This window comes from Stegostoma tigrinum, chromosome 21, assembly GCF_030684315.1.
Source record: "Stegostoma tigrinum isolate sSteTig4 chromosome 21, sSteTig4.hap1, whole genome shotgun sequence".
In the NCBI taxonomy this organism is placed as follows: domain Eukaryota; kingdom Metazoa; phylum Chordata; class Chondrichthyes; order Orectolobiformes; family Stegostomatidae; genus Stegostoma; species Stegostoma tigrinum.
Genome location: NC_081374.1, coordinates 30,945,374 through 30,967,251, shown reverse-complemented (window position 1 = coordinate 30,967,251; position 21,878 = coordinate 30,945,374). Strand labels below are relative to the sequence as shown.

General features: G+C 39.2%; 1 protein-coding gene across 1 annotated transcript; it reads right to left on the bottom strand.

Annotated features, from left to right (window-relative positions):
• Positions 1-14,894: 14,894 nt before the first annotated feature.
• Positions 14,895-20,142, bottom strand: LOC125462773 (G-protein coupled receptor 37-like 1). Its single transcript, XM_048553125.2, has 2 exons — positions 18,965-20,142; positions 14,895-16,454 (listed from the first exon to the last, which is right to left on the bottom strand). The coding sequence occupies exons 1-2, from the start codon at positions 19,763-19,765 to the stop codon at positions 15,648-15,650; spliced, it is 1,608 nt and encodes a 535-aa protein (XP_048409082.2). The 5' UTR covers positions 19,766-20,142; the 3' UTR covers positions 14,895-15,647.
• Positions 20,143-21,878: the final 1,736 nt, after the last annotated feature.

The following is a 21,878-nucleotide window of genomic DNA, read 5'->3' as shown; positions in this document are numbered from 1 at the left end:
CAATTTTAGATCTTTCAACAAAGGAATACTTAGCTAATTGGGGACCTAGAAAACTGAGTAAGTGAATTCCTTGCAAATGATTATGAAGTTTCTGGCTTAAGGCTCCAGGAGTTCAGGAGCTACTATTTCTAGATAAATTGAGGTGGATGTTTTTGCAAATGGGTACTTAATATAACATTTGTGTTTCATATCTCAAAGCAACTCGCTTATTGTGAGTTACTTAAGATGCAGAAACTGCATTAAAGAGCGATGTGCAACTGTCTAGCTGCGACCTTATCAATCTGCAGAAAGCCCACTTGGCTTGATGGCTTTTGTGTACCAAAGTATCTATCAGTTATCATTTTCTTAAAACAAAGCATTTGATAAATCAGAGATAGTAGGAACTGCAGATGCTGAAGAATCGGAGATAACACCCAAGGTGTGTCGAGCTGGATAAACACAGCAGACCCAGCAGCATCAGAGGAGCAGGAAGGCTGATGTTTCGGGCCTAGACATTTCTGAAGAAGGGTCTAGGCCCAGAACATCAGCCTTCCTGCTCCTCTAATGCTGTGTTCATTCAGCTCTACATCTTGTTATCTCATTTGATAAATCATGTCTGTGTCAAATCAAACACTACAGTGTCTAGGAAATTGATGCTTTCCATATTGGTTGTGACTGTATTGGAGACATCTGATTGTTGAAGATCTTGATGAGTTCTTCTAATTCTACCATTGTAAGAGTCCAAATTGCCCTTCTACAAGCCCAAATACAAAGGTGATATTATCATATGATAGGACACCTAAGTAAGGAGTTACTAAGAATGGAAAAGGAATGTCTTAAAGCCAACAAGCAGCCACCAAAAAAAAACCTACACTTTTGAGAAAATCTCAAGAGGAGCCCTCATCTTCTCCATGCTTCTGGACAGTGACAGAAGGCTAACGAGTATGCTAGCCATCATACTGGGCATTTGGAGTGCCACTCCCCCCTTGATGCCATTCCCATCAAATTCCTCATTTTAGTCCTCTGCAGCAGATCTTATCTATGATTTCAGCCTTAGATGAGTTAGATGAGCTGGTATCTTGTAATTGTTCCCCTCTGGCTTGGCTGCAGCTCATTTGTGCAAAGATGACTCACCACATTCTAATCCCACCTTTACTTTTTGGCCTCTAAGTCTGCAGTGGTGTTGTTAGTATGAAATCTACTGCCAGGACCCATTCCTTAATGCTGTGCCATGACTTTATTTATTTCTTTGAACTGTTGTGATTGGGTAGGCAGCAATATTTCGTTATCTAAAAACAGATTGTGGGAGTACATGGTGGAAGAAGTCAAAGTTGGATGCGAAATATTTGGCCCGTGACCATACCCTCAACAACTATGTCCTACAGCCAGATGAAGTTGATCAGGGAGTTGAGAAGGTTAGGAAAGTAATTCTGGATAGCACAGGGAATTGTCACTGACAGCCATGTTGCAGACAATCATTTTCTCTGTAAAGATCAGAGAATGCAGGCATCTCGTCCACTGCAGGATCTGTCTCGCTCTGCTCCCTCCTGTTGTGTACCTCTTTGTCTGGCAAGAGAGAGGGAAGAATGCCTGTGATCATGCACTGTATTTGGGGAATGTGCTATCATAGCTGAATGGCCAGTAGTATGTGGAGGCAGAAAGTAGCAGGTACAAAACTGGTGATGTTTCAAGGTGAGTGAAGCAGACTACCTGGATGTTGGCTGTAAGCGTTGAGTACCAAGGATCAATGTTGGGAGTGTGATACATTGAGCAGTATGAGAGAGCAGCATTGGGGTTTGGTGAATAGGAAATGTCATGTCAAAATGCATTCACTGATCTTGATCATCCATGTGAAATGATCTGATTGCCAGTGGCACTGCTGCAAGATGCTCAGATCCAAATGCCAGGAATTAACCTCCCTGGCCATTTTCTCTTACTTCTTTGAAGGTACACCTTGAGATTTCCACAGGCAGAGCCACGTTGTCTAATCTCATACTCACCACCACTACTTCAGGGTTGCATGGGAAACAAATGGCCCATGGCCACACCAACAACTATGTCACACAGCTGGCTGAGGGTGATCCAGGAAGTGAGAAACCACATCCATTATACTTGAACCCTCCCTCTGTTCATTATTTAAATTTCAACAGTATGATTCAGTGTACCTTCCATTAAGAGTGATGGCTAATCTTTTAAGAAGAGCAAACTAGCTGCACCGTTTAGTATCTACACAACATTGTTCGGTCTCCTGCAGAACACAATGGCAGCCTGAAGCATGCAGAAGAAGGAAACAGCATAGGAACTGCTTGACCACATAGTATAAACGGTAGGGTGGCATGGTGGCACAGTGGTTAGCACTGCTGCCTCACAGCATCAGGGACCCAGGTTCGATTCCAGCCTCGGGCAACTGTCCATGTGGAATTTGCACATTCTGCCTGTGTCTGCATGGGTTTCTTTCCGGTGCTCCGGTTTTCTCCCACAGTCCAAAGATGTTCAGGGTAGGTGGATTGGCCATGCTAAATTGCCCATAGTGTTCAGGGAGGTGTAGATTTAGGTGGGTTATGGGGGATGGGTCTAGGTGGCATGCTGTGAGGTTCAGTGTGGACTTGTTGGGCCGAAGGCCCTGTTTCCACACTGTAGAGATTCTATATCATGTATCTACAAACAAGCAGATACATACATGCTGCCTACCTTGATTGGAACTAACATGGCTAAGTCACATCAAGACATCACAAACACAAGCCCAAAAAAAATAGGATACCAAGAAGATAGACGTAGAATATTCAGTCCATTTTCTGACTTTGTTCTATCATAGCTGGTTTTTACTTCAATGCATTGACTCTTTGCAGTTTTCAAAGTATGTAGATAATGACATCAATGAAAGTTATATTTTAGTCATTCTGCAATTTTCAGTGCTAGAGCAAACTCACTTAATCGCCCAATGGGTTAAAGAATGTAAATAAGCCATAGGACATCATTGCAGCAATTTGTCAGGATTGTATCATTTGCTCAATTGTCTTCAGTTGCTGAATCACTGACCTTCCTTCTATCATACGGTCAGAAATGGGGATGTTTGCTGTTGATTGTACATTGTTCAGCACTATTTGTGATTCGTCAGATACTAAAACAGCCATTGTCCAAACACAGCAATACCTGGACAAAGTCTAGGCTTAGGCAAACCTGTGGTGCTAATGTAATTTTGCCATTTAAGTGTCAGGCAGTTATCATCTCCAACTAGAGAAAATTCAACCATCGTCCCTTGACATTCAGTGGCATTGGTGCTATTGAAATCCCCACTATTACCATTCCCAGGGTTGCCTTCGACAAGAAGCTGAACTGACCAGCTGTGTGAGTACGAGGAGCACTATAAGAGCAAGTCTGGGAATTCTCCAATGATGATTCACCACCTGAGTCCCCACAATCCATCTACAAGGCATGGGTAAGGAGGGTAATGAAATTCTCTCCACTTCCCTGGATGAGTGCAATTCCAGAGAAATTCAAGAGGCTCAACATGATTCGGAACAAAGCAGCCTGCTTTGTTACCACACCTGCATTCACTTCAATATTCACTCTGTGTGTCACTGACAGTGGGTCAGTTCATAATATCTACAAGATACAGTACAACACCTCACCAAGGGTAGTATCTTTCAAACCCACAATCTTTACCACCTGGAAGTGCAAGGGCAGCAGATATGTGGGAACACCACTACATGCAAGTTCTTCCTGCCATACACCCTCTGAACTTGAAGACATGTTACTATTTTTCTTCATCCAAGGATCAAAATCCTGGAACTCTATCCCACACAGCACTGTGGATGTATCCACATTTTATCTGAAGTATTTTGAGAATTAGATCACCATTGTTGTCTTCAGGGAAATTAGGGTAATTGCAGCAATAAATGTTGCTCTAGCCAGTGACAACCACATCCAATGAATGAACTAACTAAAAACAGCCCCTTTACTGGAATGCTTGGGAAATTAGACCCAGAACACACAATATGCCTCAATAACAGGCAGGACCAGCTTACTTACAGTAATACAGCATGTAAGCAGGCCCTTTCGCCCACACTGACCATGGTGCCCACTCAGCTAATTCCAAATGTCCACATTTGGTCCATATCCATCGTAACCCTTCCCGTCATGTACCTACCCAAATGTTTTTAAAATGTTGCTATTGTACCTGCCTCAAACATTTTGTCTAACAGCCCATTCCATATTTGCACCCCTCTCTGTGTGAAGAAGTTGCTGCTCAGGTCTTTCTTTAAAGGTTACCCCTCTCACCATAAACCTATGCCCTCCAGTTTTCAATTCCCTATCTCTGGGAAAAAGACTATATACATTCATTGTATCTATAGCGGTCATGATTTTATACACCTCAGTAAGGTCACTTAGTTAAATGGTCACAATAACTAGTGAGAAACAAAAAAAAAATCAGTTATTTGATCTTTTACCTGGTGTTTAAATGAAAATTAGTAACCCAGTTTTTAAATCTGATGTTACACATCCACTTCCAATTCGTTTTTCCTCCTTTCTCAACTTGTGACAATGTACTTTAGTTTTGGAGTAGACTTGAAATGAGGTGTGAGTCTTTCCAACTTACGTTTTGGACCTCTTGCACTGAAAAAAGGTAATGCTTCCTTACTTTGAATCCCTGGTTATCAATGGTAGATAGTTTCTGTCCAAGAGACTTGTAATCTTTAACCTTGCTCGATGCTAACAGTTCTATAGTGAACTATCTCATTTGTTTGTAATATGACCACTGTTGATATGCATACATATGTACATTCTCATGGTAACATTCAGACAAAGGGAACAAATGGCAAAAAAATGGAGAACAAAATGTAAACAATTTGGCAAGATCTTCTAGATACAGGTTGCTGGTGACAGTATGAAAGGGGAATGGCAGCCGTTGAAATGGGGCAAAATGCTATTGATTGCTTTGTGAAGCAAAGAGAATTTAGGATTTACTATAAGTGAATGAAGCCCAGAAATGCTCAGGGTATAATCATTCAATGTTTCAGGTGTGATTCAAAATATTTCTACCCCATGAACTATTTAAAAAAAATGAAATATTTGAAACCAAACATGAAACAGTATGTTTGGAGGAAGGAAATAGAGATATAGTTCAAAGTGAGGACATTGTATTGGCCTCAAGAAGTTTCAATCCAGTGATAAATATATTTTTCAATTGTCCAGTGACGGAAAACGGATGTGCATCTACAGCCTATAGAGTAGACTTGCTGAAATGCCACCCAGATTCCGAGTTAAAAGGATTGGGGCAAATTAAAATACTTCAAGAATACCAGCACTTTCAGATTTGGCGATTATAATGTACTAACATAAGACATAGGAGTGGAAGTAAGGCCATTCAGCCCACCAAGTCTGCTCTGCCATTTAAATCATGTCTGATGGGCATTTCAACTCCACTTCCCTGCACTCTCCCCGTAGCCCTTGATTCCTTGTGAGATCAAGAATTTGTCGATCTCTGCCTTGAAGGCATCTAACGTCCCGGCCTCCACTGCATTCCGTGGCAATGAATTCCACAGGCCCACCACTCTCTGGCGGAAGAAATGTTGTCTCATTTCCGTTTTAAATTTACCCCCTCTAATTTTAAGGCTGTGCCCACGGGTCCTAGTCTCCCCGCCTAACGGAAACAACCTCCCAGCATCCACCCTTTCTAAGCCATACAAAATCTTCAAAAAGAATGGTTATTTCTAGTAAAATAGCAACAATCAAACATTTTATTCTCATGAATTTAGTGTCTGGTGAAGTACCATTACTATAAAGTAGACCATCAATGAAGAAAGCATGGATGAAACTGAATGTGGAAAACTATAATGCTATAATGTTTGAAAATCAGTGGATTTGCAGTTTTCACAATCAGGACACAATTGTATGCCTTTATTGGAACATACTTTCTAAATTTCTTTATTGAAGTTATTATTGATTTTAAGGAGTAGAAATTTAGAAGACAAAACATCAATTGTTTTCAAATTATGTAACCAATTTTCTCATCCATTTTCTGAAAGATTTAAACTTTAGCAAAGGATGCAGGAATAAGGCATGGAGTATATGATAACTCCCTGGAAGAGATGTGATAGGCGTGGGATTTTAAAAAAAAATCAAAGGACACCATTATGGCCTGTAATAAGTCTGCTCTTAGCAAAATACTTTGAGGGTAGAGGGCACAGAATTAATGGTACTAAAAAAAAAGCAACATTTTAATTTCATATTTTGTAGATTTGGCACCAGATTTTGTCAGTCAACAATAAAACATAGCAAATATAAGAAAGTAATTATGGATAAGGTATTGGAAAAGTGAATAAAGATTGGACTTAGACCACTGGCAAAATCCTTACTGAAAATTGATGAAAAGAGGGAGCGTAGAGTTTGCTAATGATGAATTCAGAGATGCGTGCGCAAATATAAATACAATACTTACGAAGGTCCAAAAGAAAACCCTTTTAGTAATATGGTATGTGAAAGGAACCATGTCATAATAGACAAAATGATTCATAAACTTGGGCAGGTAAGTCTGTAAATTATTACTCAGTTGTGGGGGCTGCACATTCTAGGAATTTATTGCAGATTGTGGAAGCACATAGTCCATGTCATTTTAATTTTTGATAGAAATTCTAAAATTCTATCAGCAATAGGATTAGCTTGGGAAGGTTCTACAATTAATTCTACATTTACAGGCCATTTGAAGGCACTCTTGTTAGGCAGGAAGAGTTTTATCAAAGCAGAAGTCTCACAGAGCAGTCGATGAGCCTTGTGATACAAAGCAAGGCCTTTGAAAGTCAGTTTCAATCTTGAGAAATATTATGGTTTCATTATAGGAGAGAGGGTCTTTAAAGAGTAGAGAGGCCTGATATAGTCTATTCCTGAAGATGGAAAAATAATAATTGTACATCATTGATATCAGACTGTTTGAGTGTGTCCTTCAAGGTTGCTTGGCTTAGCTTACAAATTTGCAGATGCTGAAGAAGTGATAGAAAATAATGAGGAGCCTGTTACATTTCATACGCAAAAGATGCACAGCTACGGGGATCAAATTACTATAATCAACAATTTATTTCATAACGATCTATCAGTTCTGATGGTCAATATGAGGCCATTTGTGCCCCAAAAGCGGGTACCAAAGTCTAATTTTTTCCAGAAGGGGCTAGTCAATAGAGAAATGTGATTATTGCAAGTAAAGCAGGGTATACCAATGGAAAACATTAACACTGAATGAGTGGCAGTAAGATAGGCCCATGGATTGGGAACATGAAGTAACAAGGTGGAGGGCACGAAAATGGTAGTGTGGGCTCAAATAGTCGGTCTGGAAGTGAACGTGCCACTGGAATGGGATCATGGACCTTTGAAAGAAGTCCTATGAAGAGGATGGGAAGGTCAAACAGTAGAAGGCACGATATAGAGATAATTTAGTGAGGATAAGAAGTATAGTACAAGCCAGAAATGTGAAAAGGAACAGAAGCCTGTGTACTTAGGAAATCTTAGTGACCATGAACAAATTAGAAGACAAGTTAATAAAAGATACTAAATAACAAAAACTGCAAAGCTGACCAGGATTTGTTGTGTACACAGAGATGCCACATATAGGACAACTAGGCCCAAAGTATGGGTAAACAAGGGGACTAAGGTGTAGGGCAGATTCACCAATGGCAGGAAAAGCTATTTTGCCTTTGTGAGCAGCAAATGTTCAGGAGTATAGATCCATTGATATTAATGCTACATTTCTGCAGGGAGATCAGGTTAAAAGATAAGAAGAGTGGCAAAAAAGTAACCAAGCAGCAGAGACAATTGCTCTTGGTGAGGCAGCAGAAATGGTATTTTTCTTAGCAAAAATATTGGAAAAACGTTTTAAAAGGGACTCAGCAGCAATCTCCATCAGGTATTACACCAATAATAAGTCACTGTGATAATGTACACTCTATGAAATTCGTGAAAAATAAAAGACGGATGATCAATATTGCAGTTTGAAACAGCCAGTGGAGAATTGGAATGAGTAGGCAGCAGCCAACTATTTAATTTTCTTACAAAGATAGCAGCAAGTTCTAAGAAACTGCCGGCTGCATTGAACTTCAATCTGCAAATAAAAAAATGGGAATATAATTGTCATTTTGTACGTTTTGTGCTTTCATTAATAAAGGTTGATTCATACGGAAAGTAAAATGGGGAATCAATTATCATCTTACATAGTCAGAAGGAATGCCTGAGACCTCGTTGAATGAGGGAGCAAGTGATGAATTTATTGGTTGAGGGGAATAAGTAATTAGTGGGGTGTGTATTTTATGAGTAAAGCTCTGAAAAGAGTAGGCTTGAATTCTGTTTAAATACAGTTATGTTTTGGAACAGAACACTGCTGACATCTAAGGAAACATAATCCACTGAGTTGGTACTTGGAGGAAACTGGCTGAAATTATGTAAAGTTTTAAAATTTTTACCAAAGTTTTAATGTGGGTCAATACATGACTGATTTTATTTCTTATTGCTTGCAACACAGAGGCTGAAAATTTGTTTGATGTAATGCTGATGTGATAAATGTTCATACAGATCACATCTCACTTGGAGACATGAAAGGATACATTAAGATCTGAAATGCATGAGGCTTCTGTTCTTGGTTTTGTTGCTCCTGGTAACAGACTGCAAGATGATGAATCCCCTTGCCATATTTTAAATAGCATTTCAAAATTATAAATATTTATTGTCTCATGTGTGGCTTCTTTATACCCAGAAGTTAAATATTTCTCTTTGGTGATGTCTTTCATATTTCAACTTCCTCAAGATCTAAAAAGAGGCAAAGTGTGATGAAAAAGCATAGTTCCTGTGTTTATTCTGTTTACTGCAAACTGTACAAATCCTTTTCAGAAATGTTTGCATACTTCAGCAAATTAAACTGGACTCCTTGGCTATATTCTTGGCTGCTGAACAATTTGTAGTGCTCAGAATTGATAGCTGGACTTTCTTAGTCCCACTCAGCTGAACTTTGAACAAGACAAACATTGTCCAACACTAGAAAAAAAAATATAAGGGCAGCAGGCCACTTTCTATTTCCTTGAGTTGGATCCTTGGCCAAGACTGATACTCTCCTAATACAGTCTTGTCACATTTACATGTTGAATTCAGAACATTCATTTACTGAAAAAGAATGTCAGTAAGTGTCCTTCTGGGATAGTTGGGCATATAATGTACTTTATTCATAAACAGGGTAACTTTTTTCTGGATCTTATGAACATGCCTTTGTGTTGAAGACTATTGCCAAAATGTTGTCTTTAAAAAATGGCTAAGTTATATGTTATAGCAAGGTAATACTCAATTTGATGTGGTGGATGAATGTTTCAGCTTTATCCTGCAATGCATTAATGAACAACTCAATGTTATACAATCAGTTTCTTTTACTAGTTAAAAGGCCAGTCTTGTTTACTATTTTTAACTTAAGTGTTATGTAATAGTTTTCACAAAACAAATGCATGACAGTCCTATTCTATTCTGCAAACTCATTGATCACCCTAACAAAAATCTGCTAAATTTTAAAATATTAATCATTATATTAAAGATTGCTTAGTTTCAAGCTCCTGTCATGAAATGCTGAAGTTTGAGACTGTAGAATACTTCAGACGTTTTTGTGCAATATAAGTTGTGCAGCCTGAATGAACTGTTGGGGGCTGTAAACATGATTTAAGATATCAGTATTGTGTTACTATAAAAAATTGTCTGCAAAGACTGTTATAAAATAATGCTTGATTACCAATAGAAAAGCTTTTGTTCATATCAGTGACTAAATATCCCGTTATATTATTTTTAATGACATAGACTTGGTTGAGGTCATCGAGTGTGTTCTGAACTCTTTCAGTTATGCTTTGAACATTTTACACAGTGGTTGAAACAATCATAATCTATGTGTACTGCCCACCAGTAGCTCATTCTGCAAATAATGCACAATAGATATTTTCAGCATATAGTCCACAAAGTATACTGTACTGAATTTGACAAAATGTCACACTTTTTCCAACTTGCAGGACTTAGGTGTTACATTATCACTGACTGGAGAAATTGTACACATTACTATTTCATCATCTTCTACAGACACCGGATGCTAGTTGTTATAACAACAGTAGTCTAAGTCTTCAGTTTTTGATTTTTTTTTGTTTTTGCAATGCTGTCTGTTTTCTACTCAAAAGATTTATTCGTTTTTAATTTTAAAAAAAAGTTTTAGTGTTTGCAAAAGTCCACTGGAGGCTTGATAATACTTCAGTGAAAATTTAATATTTGTACTATGCAAAATTGAAACGACTGGGTAGGATTAGCTCACCCACTCAGCTGGAGTTATTCAGTATTGAAGCAGTTTAGTTCTTTGGCAGAGTATCTGTTTAACATAGATGTCACTCCGGTCATTAAATTGACTGCTTCAATATTGCAACTGTGCAAGTGGGTTGCCATGGAACATGCTTCACAATTAGAGACAAGGCACTTGATCTCATCTGTTTTCATTCTAGTGCCCTACACTCACCTACGGTTTTTAATTGTATTCATTGTGGTCATTATTGTCAAGACCAGCAATTATTGCTGTCCCTTGCAAACGGGGTGGGAGTTGTTTTCTTGAATTGTTGCCATCTCTGAGTATAGATACTGCTACAATGCTGTTGGGAGAGATTTCCATGTTTTTCACTCAGCATGAGGAAACCAATACACATTTCCAAGTGAAGCCTGAGTGTGCTTTGGAGGGAAACTTTAAAGATTTATTGTGTTAGAGCAAAGTCATCTGCATGCAGTTACCCTTATCCGCTGCTAGTCTACGCCCTAACCTCTTCAACTGTACAGAGATAATAGGAACTGCAGATGCTGGAGAATCCGAGATAATGAGGTGTGGAGCTGGACGAACACAGCAAGCCGAGCAGGAACGCTGACGTTTCGGGCCTAGACCCTTCATCAGAAAAGTGATGAAGGGTCTAGGCCCGAAACGTCAGCTTTCCTGCTCCTAGGATGCTGCTTGGCCTGCTGTGTTCTTCCACTGTACACCTCTTTTTCTCCTTTTAAAGTGTGCCATGACATGTCATCAGACAAGCTTTTGTTCACCTGTCCTAATGTGTTGTTCTTTGGCTGGATGTCGTTTTTGTCCAAGTACAGCCCTGTAAAATTCAGCAGAATGTTGTACGTTGTTGAGCACACTATCTAAATGAAAGCTGAGTTTCAGCACCCTTAATTATTATGATATTTTATTCAAATGATCAGCACAAGCATGTTGGGCACTTTGGTATAGCTTCTGGTCAATGGTAACCTCTAATTGTTGCTTGTGTGGCATTTGGTGATGGGTAATGCCATTTAATATCAAGGGGATATGGTTGGATTCTGTCTTGTTGGAAATGGTCATTGCTTTCACTTGTGTGGCACAAATGCTACCTGTCACTAATCAGCTCAAGCTTGAAAGCTGTTTAATCTTTGCTGCAAATGAACTGATTCACTATCTGAGCAATTGCAAATCATACTAAAAATTGTACAGTTACCAATGATCATCCTCACTTCTGGCATTATGTTGAAGGGAAGGTCATCAACAAAGCAGTTGAAGAATGTTGGGCTGAAGAACATGGGGCTCCTGTGGCACAGCAATAACATCCCTACCTCTGAAGCCAAGAGGCTTGAGTTCAAGTCCCATCTGCTCCAGAGGTGTATATTAACACTACCGAACAGGTTATTAAAAATATCTACCCTGAAAAACATGGGGCTGCTTTGGTGCTGCGATAGTGTCCCTACCCCTGAACCAGGAGTTCTTCATTAAATCCCACCTTATAAATCGAGCAAGTAATCTGCTATTAATCCACTGGCATAGCCATTTATGGTTATAAAGATCTGATTTAAAGATTTATCATGTTAGAGCATGATAATTGCTTGATCTGAATTAATAGCCTTGCATTTTACATGACTAGTTGGCTGACATTTAAATCATAGATCATAGAATCCCTACATTGTGGAAACAGGCCCTTCAGCCCAACAAGTCCACACCGAGCCTCACAGCATCCCACCCAGACCCATCCCCCATAACCCATGTAATCTACACACCCCTGAACACTATGGGCAATTTTGCGTGGCCAGTCCACCTAACCTGCACATCTTTGGACTGTGGGAGGAAATCGGAGCACCTGGAGGAAACCCACACCGACATGGGGGGAGTGTTCAAACTCCACACAGACTGTCTCCTGAGGGTCGAATTGAACCTGGGTCCCTGGCACTGTGAGGCAGCAGTGCTAACCACTGAGCCACTGTGCTGCCCTGATCACTTGAGAAATGCTATAAGCATTATCTCTGGTGCACCCATGGTTTCAGATGGAAAAGCATATGAAATCCTGTGTGGAATTATTAAGTGTTTCTATTTAATTTCCTTAAATTAAGCAATACATGGGAGAATAAAATCTAGATGTGTCACAGTAGAACATATTGGTCCAAGAACAGTTAACGGGGTAAACTGTAGAATCATAGTGCCTTTCCATCATATTTAGCCCATTATGTCTGTGCTGGCTCTTTGTTAGACCAAACAAAACTTTCTAGTCCCCAACATGAAATTTTTGCTGTCTTCAAATACCCATCGTTTTCTCTTTTAAAACCTCGGATATTTTCTGTTACAACCCATTCCTCTGGGAAAGCCTGCCACATCCTGCATCCAAGATGCAGGTGCTAATCAGTTGAATAAAATATCCCAATAATTTAGAATGCTGAATCTCAGTTTTCACTTAGATAGTGTGCGTAACAATGTAAAATATTTTCTTAACTACTCATTGTTTTAGTGATGAAGATTATCAATTTGATGTTACTGATTCCCTGAAGAGGTGAAAAAAACAGTTCCCTGCTCAGTCAAAATAAAAATATTTAACATTACAGTCTTATAATAAATCTACACAAAATATGTTACATTGTATATATTGTTCACTTTGGTTTTCATGGATTTACAAAGCAGTGTATTAATTTTCCTGTTTCTTTTATGGTTTGCTTATTTCTTTGTTTATTTTCTTCCACACGCTTAAATTTCCCACACCATAAGGAACAGAACAAAGAGTAAATGATGGACTGCATTGACCTCTCTCCATATTAACACCTACTCCGACACTAGGTGGCGTGGAAATGCACTGTAGATTAATATGATTTCTACTTTTTTCTCATTACATTGACAGCACCTTGTCCCTGCACTGGTACTGCATCAGATGATCCAATGAGATGGTGAATGTGATGCAGTATGCAAGATGTACAGTTGAGCCTTAGATCAGGTGTATGCTGACAGATCAGTTGCTAGTAACAATCTGGTAAAGGACAAGGTGAAATAGTATTTTGTATTACATGGTGCAACATGTCACTACTCTGATGTGTTAGGTGATTTCACACTAAAGCTAAATAATTGCTAATTTTATATGTACACAATTGAGGATGTGATGAGGTTTTTCTCAAGTTCAGAAATTTGTTGCTTTGTTGATTATAGATATATATATCATGATTTTATTTGCAGTTATTAAAAAAAAGCCAGTAACCAATAGCAATTAATATAATTTTCATTTGTGGGGCTGACTATCCTATTCATAACTGTGTCTCCTTATTATCTTTGGCTTGTTTTGGTGAAAAATGCTTATTACCATTCCTCAAGTAAATCATTACATGCAGCAAATGATTGGCAGATCCAAACAGCAGACCTGTCAGTAAGACACCATGACATTTACCAGTACCAGACCTTTACTAGCAACTGATCTGTCAGCGTACATCTGATCTAAGGCTCAACTGTGCAGAACAGTGCAGACCCATTTTGTAAATTAGTTACCCATGACTTCTCCTTGCTTGTTATTCAGGCTTTTTCAATAGCTGTTACCATGTGACCATAGAAACGCACGCTTACCAGTCCTGAATTGGAGCAGCAATATTGAAGTTTGTTCAAGCTTGTCATTCAACACTGCCAGAATGGAGCATGGTGACAAAATGATTCAAATCCTTGATTTAGTTCTATCACTAAACTCTGATTAAAGCATTTTGTACCATTTCTGGAAATGTTTCAAGGCTACATAATTTGTATGGGTCATCCCTTGTTTTCTTCACCACTGTATCTCAGCAATTATTTTTCTTCAATAAGCTGTTACATTACAGGGGTGGAGGAGAAGCACAACAAAGCCAATTCTATCTATACATGGACTTGATTCTGACCTTACCTATAGTCACAAAAGACGATGATCCTTTCTGGCCATTTAAAGCAGAGCCTGTTCATGTACTTAACCTGACAAGGAGTTTTTTGATTAGCAATAAAAAGACTTCCAGCTGGGGTTCTTGTGACACAGTGGGAGCATTCCTATCTCTGAGCTAGGAAGAGGCCTGAGTTCCAGTCCCCATGCCTCCAAAAGTATATCATAATACTTCTGATTAGGTTGATTTATCAAAAAAAGGAGACTTCCAGCTGATTTTCCTTATTTTAATCCTGGAGCATGAATAACAATTGTAGCACTTCTCTGAGCATTATAGCTGAGGCCAGTGATTTAGCGTAAATTGGAACTTATTGGTTTATATGCTTAGCCATTAACTAGGACAAACTCTGGTATCAAAAGAATACTGAATTGGTGAATGTTGATAGGAAATATTCTGTCATTGGTCAATAAAAATTAATTTCATTGCTTATCACGTGACATTTTATTCTATCATTGCTGACTTCAGCCTTAAATGTTGAGTTAGTTTAATAGGCCATCTAAAACCTAAGAATTTGGCTTTGTACAAATATTTGAGACTACAATGTAGGGCTGGTTGCCAACTGTTCTAGATACTCAGTTATCTCCCAGTTTTGTACTGGCAGTTCAATCAGCCTCTTACCAATAGTGCAATTTGCACTGATAAAATATATGTAAAATAAATAAAAGCCATTACAAAATAAAACAAAACACACGTTAGAACCAAGGAAACCAGTTCATATTTTTATTTGACATTGTACTAGGCCAATACTATAAAGCTAACAAATTATTTCCCTGTTGTGAAATTGCACAGCAGCTGGTTTCCCCAACAACATACAAGATTGTGAATATAAAAACAGCTATTATTCTATTTATTTATTAAATCTGGAATTGTGTGTCGAAGTAAAACTTTCTGACACTGTAAGGGGTTCAAAACACTATAAAAGTGCAGATCTTGGAATTAGGAGAATGTTAAAGATTACTTCATTCACTGCAGTCTTGTTAACCTTGATAATAATAGGAACTGTATATTCAACTGATGGTCATTCTCAACATGACAGCAATGCATCACAAGTAAAGCTGGAAAACAATCTTCCAGTCTTTAAATGAAAAGTTTTAGTTCGAATGTTAGGTACTGATCGTCTAGGGATTGACTATGGGGAATTTTATACTATATGGACGAATTCCGAATATTTTCTGCAACAAGTTATTTTTTAAAATACTTTTTGACTGTATTTCATTTAAAATTTGCTTTTTATGGTTTAACTGTCTAAAATAAAGCTTAAACTCAAAGGAAATATTAGTAAGTCACACATCAGAAACTTAGCAGAGCTAACTAGACTTCACCTTATTTTACTAGCTCATTTCAGGCAGTAAAAAGAACACCACTACGTCAAAGAGTTAACTGTGTTTTTGAAAATGACCATGCTTCACCATTCAACCTTCACAATGCAGGCTGAATGTGAAGGATTGTAACTAACACTGAGTACCCAGGGTCATCATTGTTGGTGTTTCCTTGGAATTATCACAGAAAATAGTTGCCATTTCTGTCTTTAGCTTGCTGTTGTGAACATCAATTTCTGAGGTCTCTGGAACACATTCATCACAGCAGCAGCAACAGCAATCCATGAAGGCTCTGCCTAAAGGCTTACAAAGGCACAGAAGCAACACAGGAGTTACAGAGGACTTGAAGAACAGGAAGAACTGATTAATAATGTTGAGCAAATCAATAGTCTCCTTGGAGATTTCAGGAGAGGTGTAGGTCACCACCATGTTGGAAACATTTTCCGGGATAATGCAGAAGCCATAGAGGATAGTCAGACCAATCAAGGTATTGTTCTTTTGATTTTCATACTGAGCATGCTGAGAAATAATCTTGAGGTCAGATTTCCTCTCTGTGTTTCTTATTCGTCTCAACACCAACTGGCAAGTCGCTGTGAAAATGGCGGGCAAGCAAAAGTAGCAACCAAAGTACCACCACATCCTGGAATTCTCATAGGTCAGTGCAAGTTCATAGATATGCTCAGGGAGATTCAAAGATGTTTTGATGATGCAATAGTCAGTTATAACCCCAGAGACAACGGAAGTCTTTTGATTCAGTTGCCAGAGAAGGACTTCAGGGAGGGCCAGCAACATGGATCCTATCCAAATGACTGCCATCTTGGCCACAATAGACAGACAACTTTCTATCAGCCTAATTTGTGACTGTGTGCTTGTTGCAGAACGAAACTTGTCGATGCTTAATGCACATAGGCTAAAGGTAGTGACTCCAAGAGAAGAGACCTAGAAATTAAAATAAATTCATACATAAATAGTATATCTTTTTACAATGCCCTAGTGTTGGAACACCTTAGAGAGCTACATAAAACGGACATTCTGTGCCAGAAAAAGTTTACAAAACTCCATGTTCAATTATAAAAAGCATAAATTAAAATGTTAATCACAATTTATGTAAAATATTTCCATAATTTTTATTGAAACATTCACTGTAAAATGAGGCATTGACAAATTAATAATGAAAAGACAATTCTAAATGTTCCTTGATGCTTCAATGTCTATGTCATTACTAGAAACATTTATACAAATCTACTGTATAGTAAAGCTACATTGGTAGAGGAAGCATATTACATGATCATTCAAGACTTAGTATATTGGAATGTCCTGCCTAAAAATGTAATATGTTATTTTTCTGGAAAAGAAAAAAATAATGGAAGCTACTATTAATCTTGTATTTAAGTCTGAAGTAGTGAATATTTCTTCTTTTACAAATTACTGCAATATAATCATACAGTCTGCCTAAGCAATGCACTTAAATGTTGTAGGAATTGCACAGTGTTTTAAGCTGTACTTATTATGCAATATTATTACACTAAACCGGGAAATTAATTAAAAGAGCAAAAACAAAATCATTCTCACCAATTGATTTGGGCAAAACTAAAATACTGCATGTAGGAAATGTAATGGAAATTAAATCAGAAACTGCTTTAAATGTTCAGCAGGTCAGAAAATATTTGTGAAGAGAGAAACAGAGTTACTGTTTGAAGCATCTCTGTCCATAGATGTTGCCTGACTCTTGAATATTGCCAGCATCTTCTGTTTGATTTAAACAGTTAAATGTTAGTGCTTAGTTCTAACTTTAAGAATTAACAATTTTCACTTGCGGCATTTTCTTCCTTTTAAAAAAAACTCTCTAAACATACAGTAGTTTCTCTATACTGTTCTCAATTAACCCCTAAAAAGGTTGCTCCTCTCTCTCTCTCTCTCTCTCTCTCTCTAAAATATATAATGTTCTCATGGCATCATGTTCAATTCAAAGAACACACTGCTGGTGCAATTAAGACCAGTCTCAGCATCCTCAGAGCCACGATGCCCAAAAAGCAGGATGCCCAAACTCTAAAACAAAATGAAGTTCTAAAATATACTGCATCCTTTGAACTGGTACTGAGTAGCTCCTCCAAAGCATCCTGCAGCTGATCCTCAAAGAAAGTGGTTCTATCTAAAGTGCATAATTTACAAGGGTCATCACTGTGCTCACAAAGGATTGTCATGTATCCATTGTCATACATTCAGCACTCGTACAAAGATAACTTTTATCTCCATCATATGCATGTTGCTCTGAACTTTATTGCTGATGTTGAAGGACTTAATTGCTGTTATGAATTTTACTGTTTTTCAATGTGGCACATAGTGCACTAGCAAGTACTCACATTTAGTGGCACAATATTTTGATAATTTGGAAAGATCAGAGTAAACTAATTCACAAGTTTACACCTCGCTGCCAACTAAGATTGATGCAGTCTTAACTGACATAAATTGGACTGCAGCAAGTTATATCACCAAATTACTAATGGAATTCCTTTATTTTGCTATTCTTTATTAAGGTAAAAACTGTACATAGTTTGGAAAACCTATTCAAACTGCTAATTTTTTTTAATCAGCTAAATTGAGTTTTACTTAAATTTGACTTCTATTTAACACAAAATCTTACAAGCTGCTTTTTTTTGTTTCATAACCCTGTTCTTCAGTCTCATAACCAATGGCAGGTGACAAATTAAGACAATTGAAATATGTAAAGTAATATCTTATGCAGGTGCTCTGTATCAGCCTTATCAATTAACTTACAAAGGTAAACCAAACAGTGAAACCTGGAGCAACAAAAAAAGGTGCTGGAGAAACTCAGCAGGTCTGGAAGCATCTGTGGAAATCTTGTCTAACAGTCACTGGAGTGGAAAAATTTAACTGTTTTTCACACCACAGAGTCTGCCAGATCTGCTGAGCTTCTCCAGTCCTTTGTTTTTGTTTTTGTTTGACATCTTCATGACCTGTAACTTTATAAAACTTAGAGTGAGTTTTCAGCTTAGAATTAAGGATTTTACCTTTTTTTTTAGAAAACAGAATGGTGGAATTTAAAGATCAAATATATATGCATCTATATTTATTTTCATAACTGTTTATATTTTCTAACAGGTGGTTGGTAGATATTGAGCATGTTTAAGTAACCCTAACTTGTTTTCTTGGGTTATTTTCTCAGGAGTGGGAGACCTGGGAGAGACTGGATAGAAGTTTATAAAATGACTTGATGCACAAATAAGGTGACAGTCACAATCAGACTTGAAACGTCTAATAGGAGGCATGCATCTAAAGTGAGAAGGGGCAAGTTCAAAGGAGATGTGAGGGGCAAGCATTTTCTCTAAAGAGTTTCCACAGAAATACAAAATATGTAACGTCAGAAATACCAAGCAGAGGGGATCTCCGGGCAAGCGTCATATCACTCCATCTGAGCTAAGCCTTACCTCCAGATAGGGCACCACTTTACAGCCAATGTCCCCGAGCAGCCTTTTCTTTGTGATCTCGTTAAAGATAACCACCGGCAGACAGAAGAATATGACAAAAAAGTCCCAACACGCCATGCCGGCCAGAATATTATTCCAGGCGGTCTTCATATAATAATTGTGGCAGACGATGCACATCACGGCCAGGTTTCCAATGATCCCAACCGCGAAGAGGATGAAGGATAGAAACATGACCGCATACGCGCTGTAAGTGTTGTCGGTGACAGGGTACAGGGTATTCTCCAACTGAAGTCTCCTCGCTGTCGTTTCCACTCCGTTCACCTCCTCGCCGAGAACTCCAGACGTCCCTTCTCCCCCCGACACCCGCACCCGCTCATCTTTGAGCGAAGGGATCGTGGAAGTTAGTTGGAACGGGGTTGGTTCGAACTGGGGAGATTCCACCGAGCTGCCCTGAGGGCGAGACACGGCAGTCGCCTCTTCTGGGGCAACACTGCCCTTCCGCTCTGCCCCCCGCCTTGCCCTTCGCTCGGCCTGTTTTGGAAAGCTCACTTCGTTTGGGTTGTCCGGATCCGAGCTGGCTGTGACCTCCGGGTGATCTCCAAGCCAGTGGTCAGTCCCAGGCACCCGCTGAATTGCTGTCCTTCCCAGCTGGAGGGTACTGAGCTCTGCCACCTCTTGCCAGTTGTGCCCCTCTCCGCTGGCACCTGTTGTCAGGTCATGGTGCCCCTGGATGTTGTCAGTCGTTGTCAATCCTAAAATAAAGAATTGCACTAGAAACGGAACAGCGAGAGAGGCGGACATTTCACACCCCCTCCTCTCCTTATAAACCGAAAATTAAACTGCACAACGACGCAGTGTCGACAGATGTACAGCCGCCTCAACCAGACTAAAATTCAGCCCTTTTTGCAAAATCTTCCCACTTGATGGGTCTTATCTGCAAACTCTGCCGGCGTTCAGTTCTTTGGAAGTGTCGGTGGGCGATGTAATGTCTGGAGCTATCACAACACAACTTTGTGCATTGATCAGTCTCCTGCAAAGTGAACCTGTCGGATCCCTTCAAGCTGCCGTTATTTTCGATTCTCTCGATGTTTTCCCAACAATACTACAAATAAAAGGCGCAGCGTGCTGCGAGGAGCGTTTGAATTGCCCCCTGCCGGTGTGAATCAATACTTCACAAAAGGGACTCCAAAGGTGGTTTATAATTGGACTTTAATGCAAAGTGCTTGAAGTGTAGCTTTTTTTAAAAAAAATGACTGATTTCTGAAATGAATGAATATTAACTTTGCCCCAGTTTCGCTCTTTTCGAACCTTTTCTAAACCCCTGCTAGAAAAAGAAACGGCACTAAACAGAGGAGATGTAAATTGCCTTTGGAAGATGTTTTGTAAAGCTGAAGGAGGGCTTGTGCAGTCGTGGAATAGCCGAGGGCAGCTGCTGAGATGGCTTCATTTCTCTGGCGAGTTTCAAGGAATTGGAAAGTTTGCAAAGAATTAGAAAGTATTTGCTGCACCAAAAATGAAACTTCTGATTCTACTGGCCTTCCATCACTACCTAGGCTTCCCTCAACCCTCTTCATCTAACTCCACCAACATACCCTACGGTTTCTCTTCTCATCTATTTTATCTAGCTCCACTATTCACCTGCATTTCCACACTCAAGCTGCTCTCTGATTAAACACATTCCTTCAGAATAACCTTTGATTCACAGAATCCCTACAGTGTGGAAGCAGGCCATTTGGTCCACACCAAACCCTCCAAAAAGCTTCCCACCGATACTCGCCCCCATCCTATCCCTGTAACCCTGTATATCCCATGGCTAATCCACCTAGCCTCCACATCCCTGGATACTGTGGGCAATTTAGCATGGCCAATCCACCTAAACTGCATAAATAAAAACTGAAGCAACTGTGATGCTGTAAATCAGAAACAAAAACAGAAATTGCTGGAAAAGTGCAGCAGGTCCGGCAGCATTCGTGGAGAGAAATCAGAGTTAACTTTTCAGGTAGATTGACCCTTCCTCAGAACTCTTACTGTTTTCGTTCCACCTAACCTGCACATCTTTACACTCCGGGAGGAAACCAGAGGACCCAGAGGAAATCCACGCAGATATGGGGAGAATGAGCAAACACAGGCCCAAGGCTAGAATTGAACCCGAGTCCCTGACACTGTGAGAAGCAATGCTTTCACCGTGTGATAAAGTTCTTTTTTCTCACATTGCTCTTGCTTCACTTGCACATCATTTGAAATGCATGTGTAGATACACGGTTCTGCACAGTGAGATTTTATTGATGGTTTCTGAATTGTCAATCACCTTATATAAAGTACTGCATTGTATCATGAGATAAATGTAGCCATAAATTGATTCACTTTTCCCCTTACAGTATGCAACACAAACAGACAGAAACACACCCACAACACAAAATCACAGTTTGGTTTTCTCTATTGGAACGATATGTTTTCCAATCTAGCAGCTTACCTTGTTTCACTCATCGCAGCTTCCTTTTAAACTACTTGCTATCTACTGGGGGTCAGACTTTGTCTACCCCAGTCCAACACCGGCACCTCCACATTATCCTCTAACGTGTTGGCACACTGTGATCTCAAGCAAGATCTGACACTGACACACGATAGCGGCCTATACAGCATCAGGGTGGGATTAGCTCATATGTGCCCCAATTGAAAGGAACAGCCAGTAGTGTATGCATCTTGGACTTTGGCTAATGTGGAGATTAAGTAAGCCCAGATAGAATAGGAAGGTTTGACGGTCATATTTGGAATCAGGAAGTTACATGTATACTGTTTTGGATGAAGTTTTGTGATAATAATGCACCACAAGCCCCTGTGTGGTCTAGAGAGAGCAAAACAGAGCTGCCCATAATGTCAGGCCAAATTCAGCAGTGGGCTTTGATACGAAACA

Excerpts from the sequence above, each read along its gene's own strand:
- LOC125462773 (XM_048553125.2), bottom strand. The coding sequence starts at position 19,765 with ATGTCCGCCTCTCTCGCTGTTCCGTTTCTAGTGCAATTCTTTATTTTA. Across the intron at positions 16,455-18,964 it reads AAGTGGTGCCCTATCTGGAG|GTCTCTTCTCTTGGAGTCAC; the intron begins GTAAGGCTTAGC and ends TTTAATTTCTAG.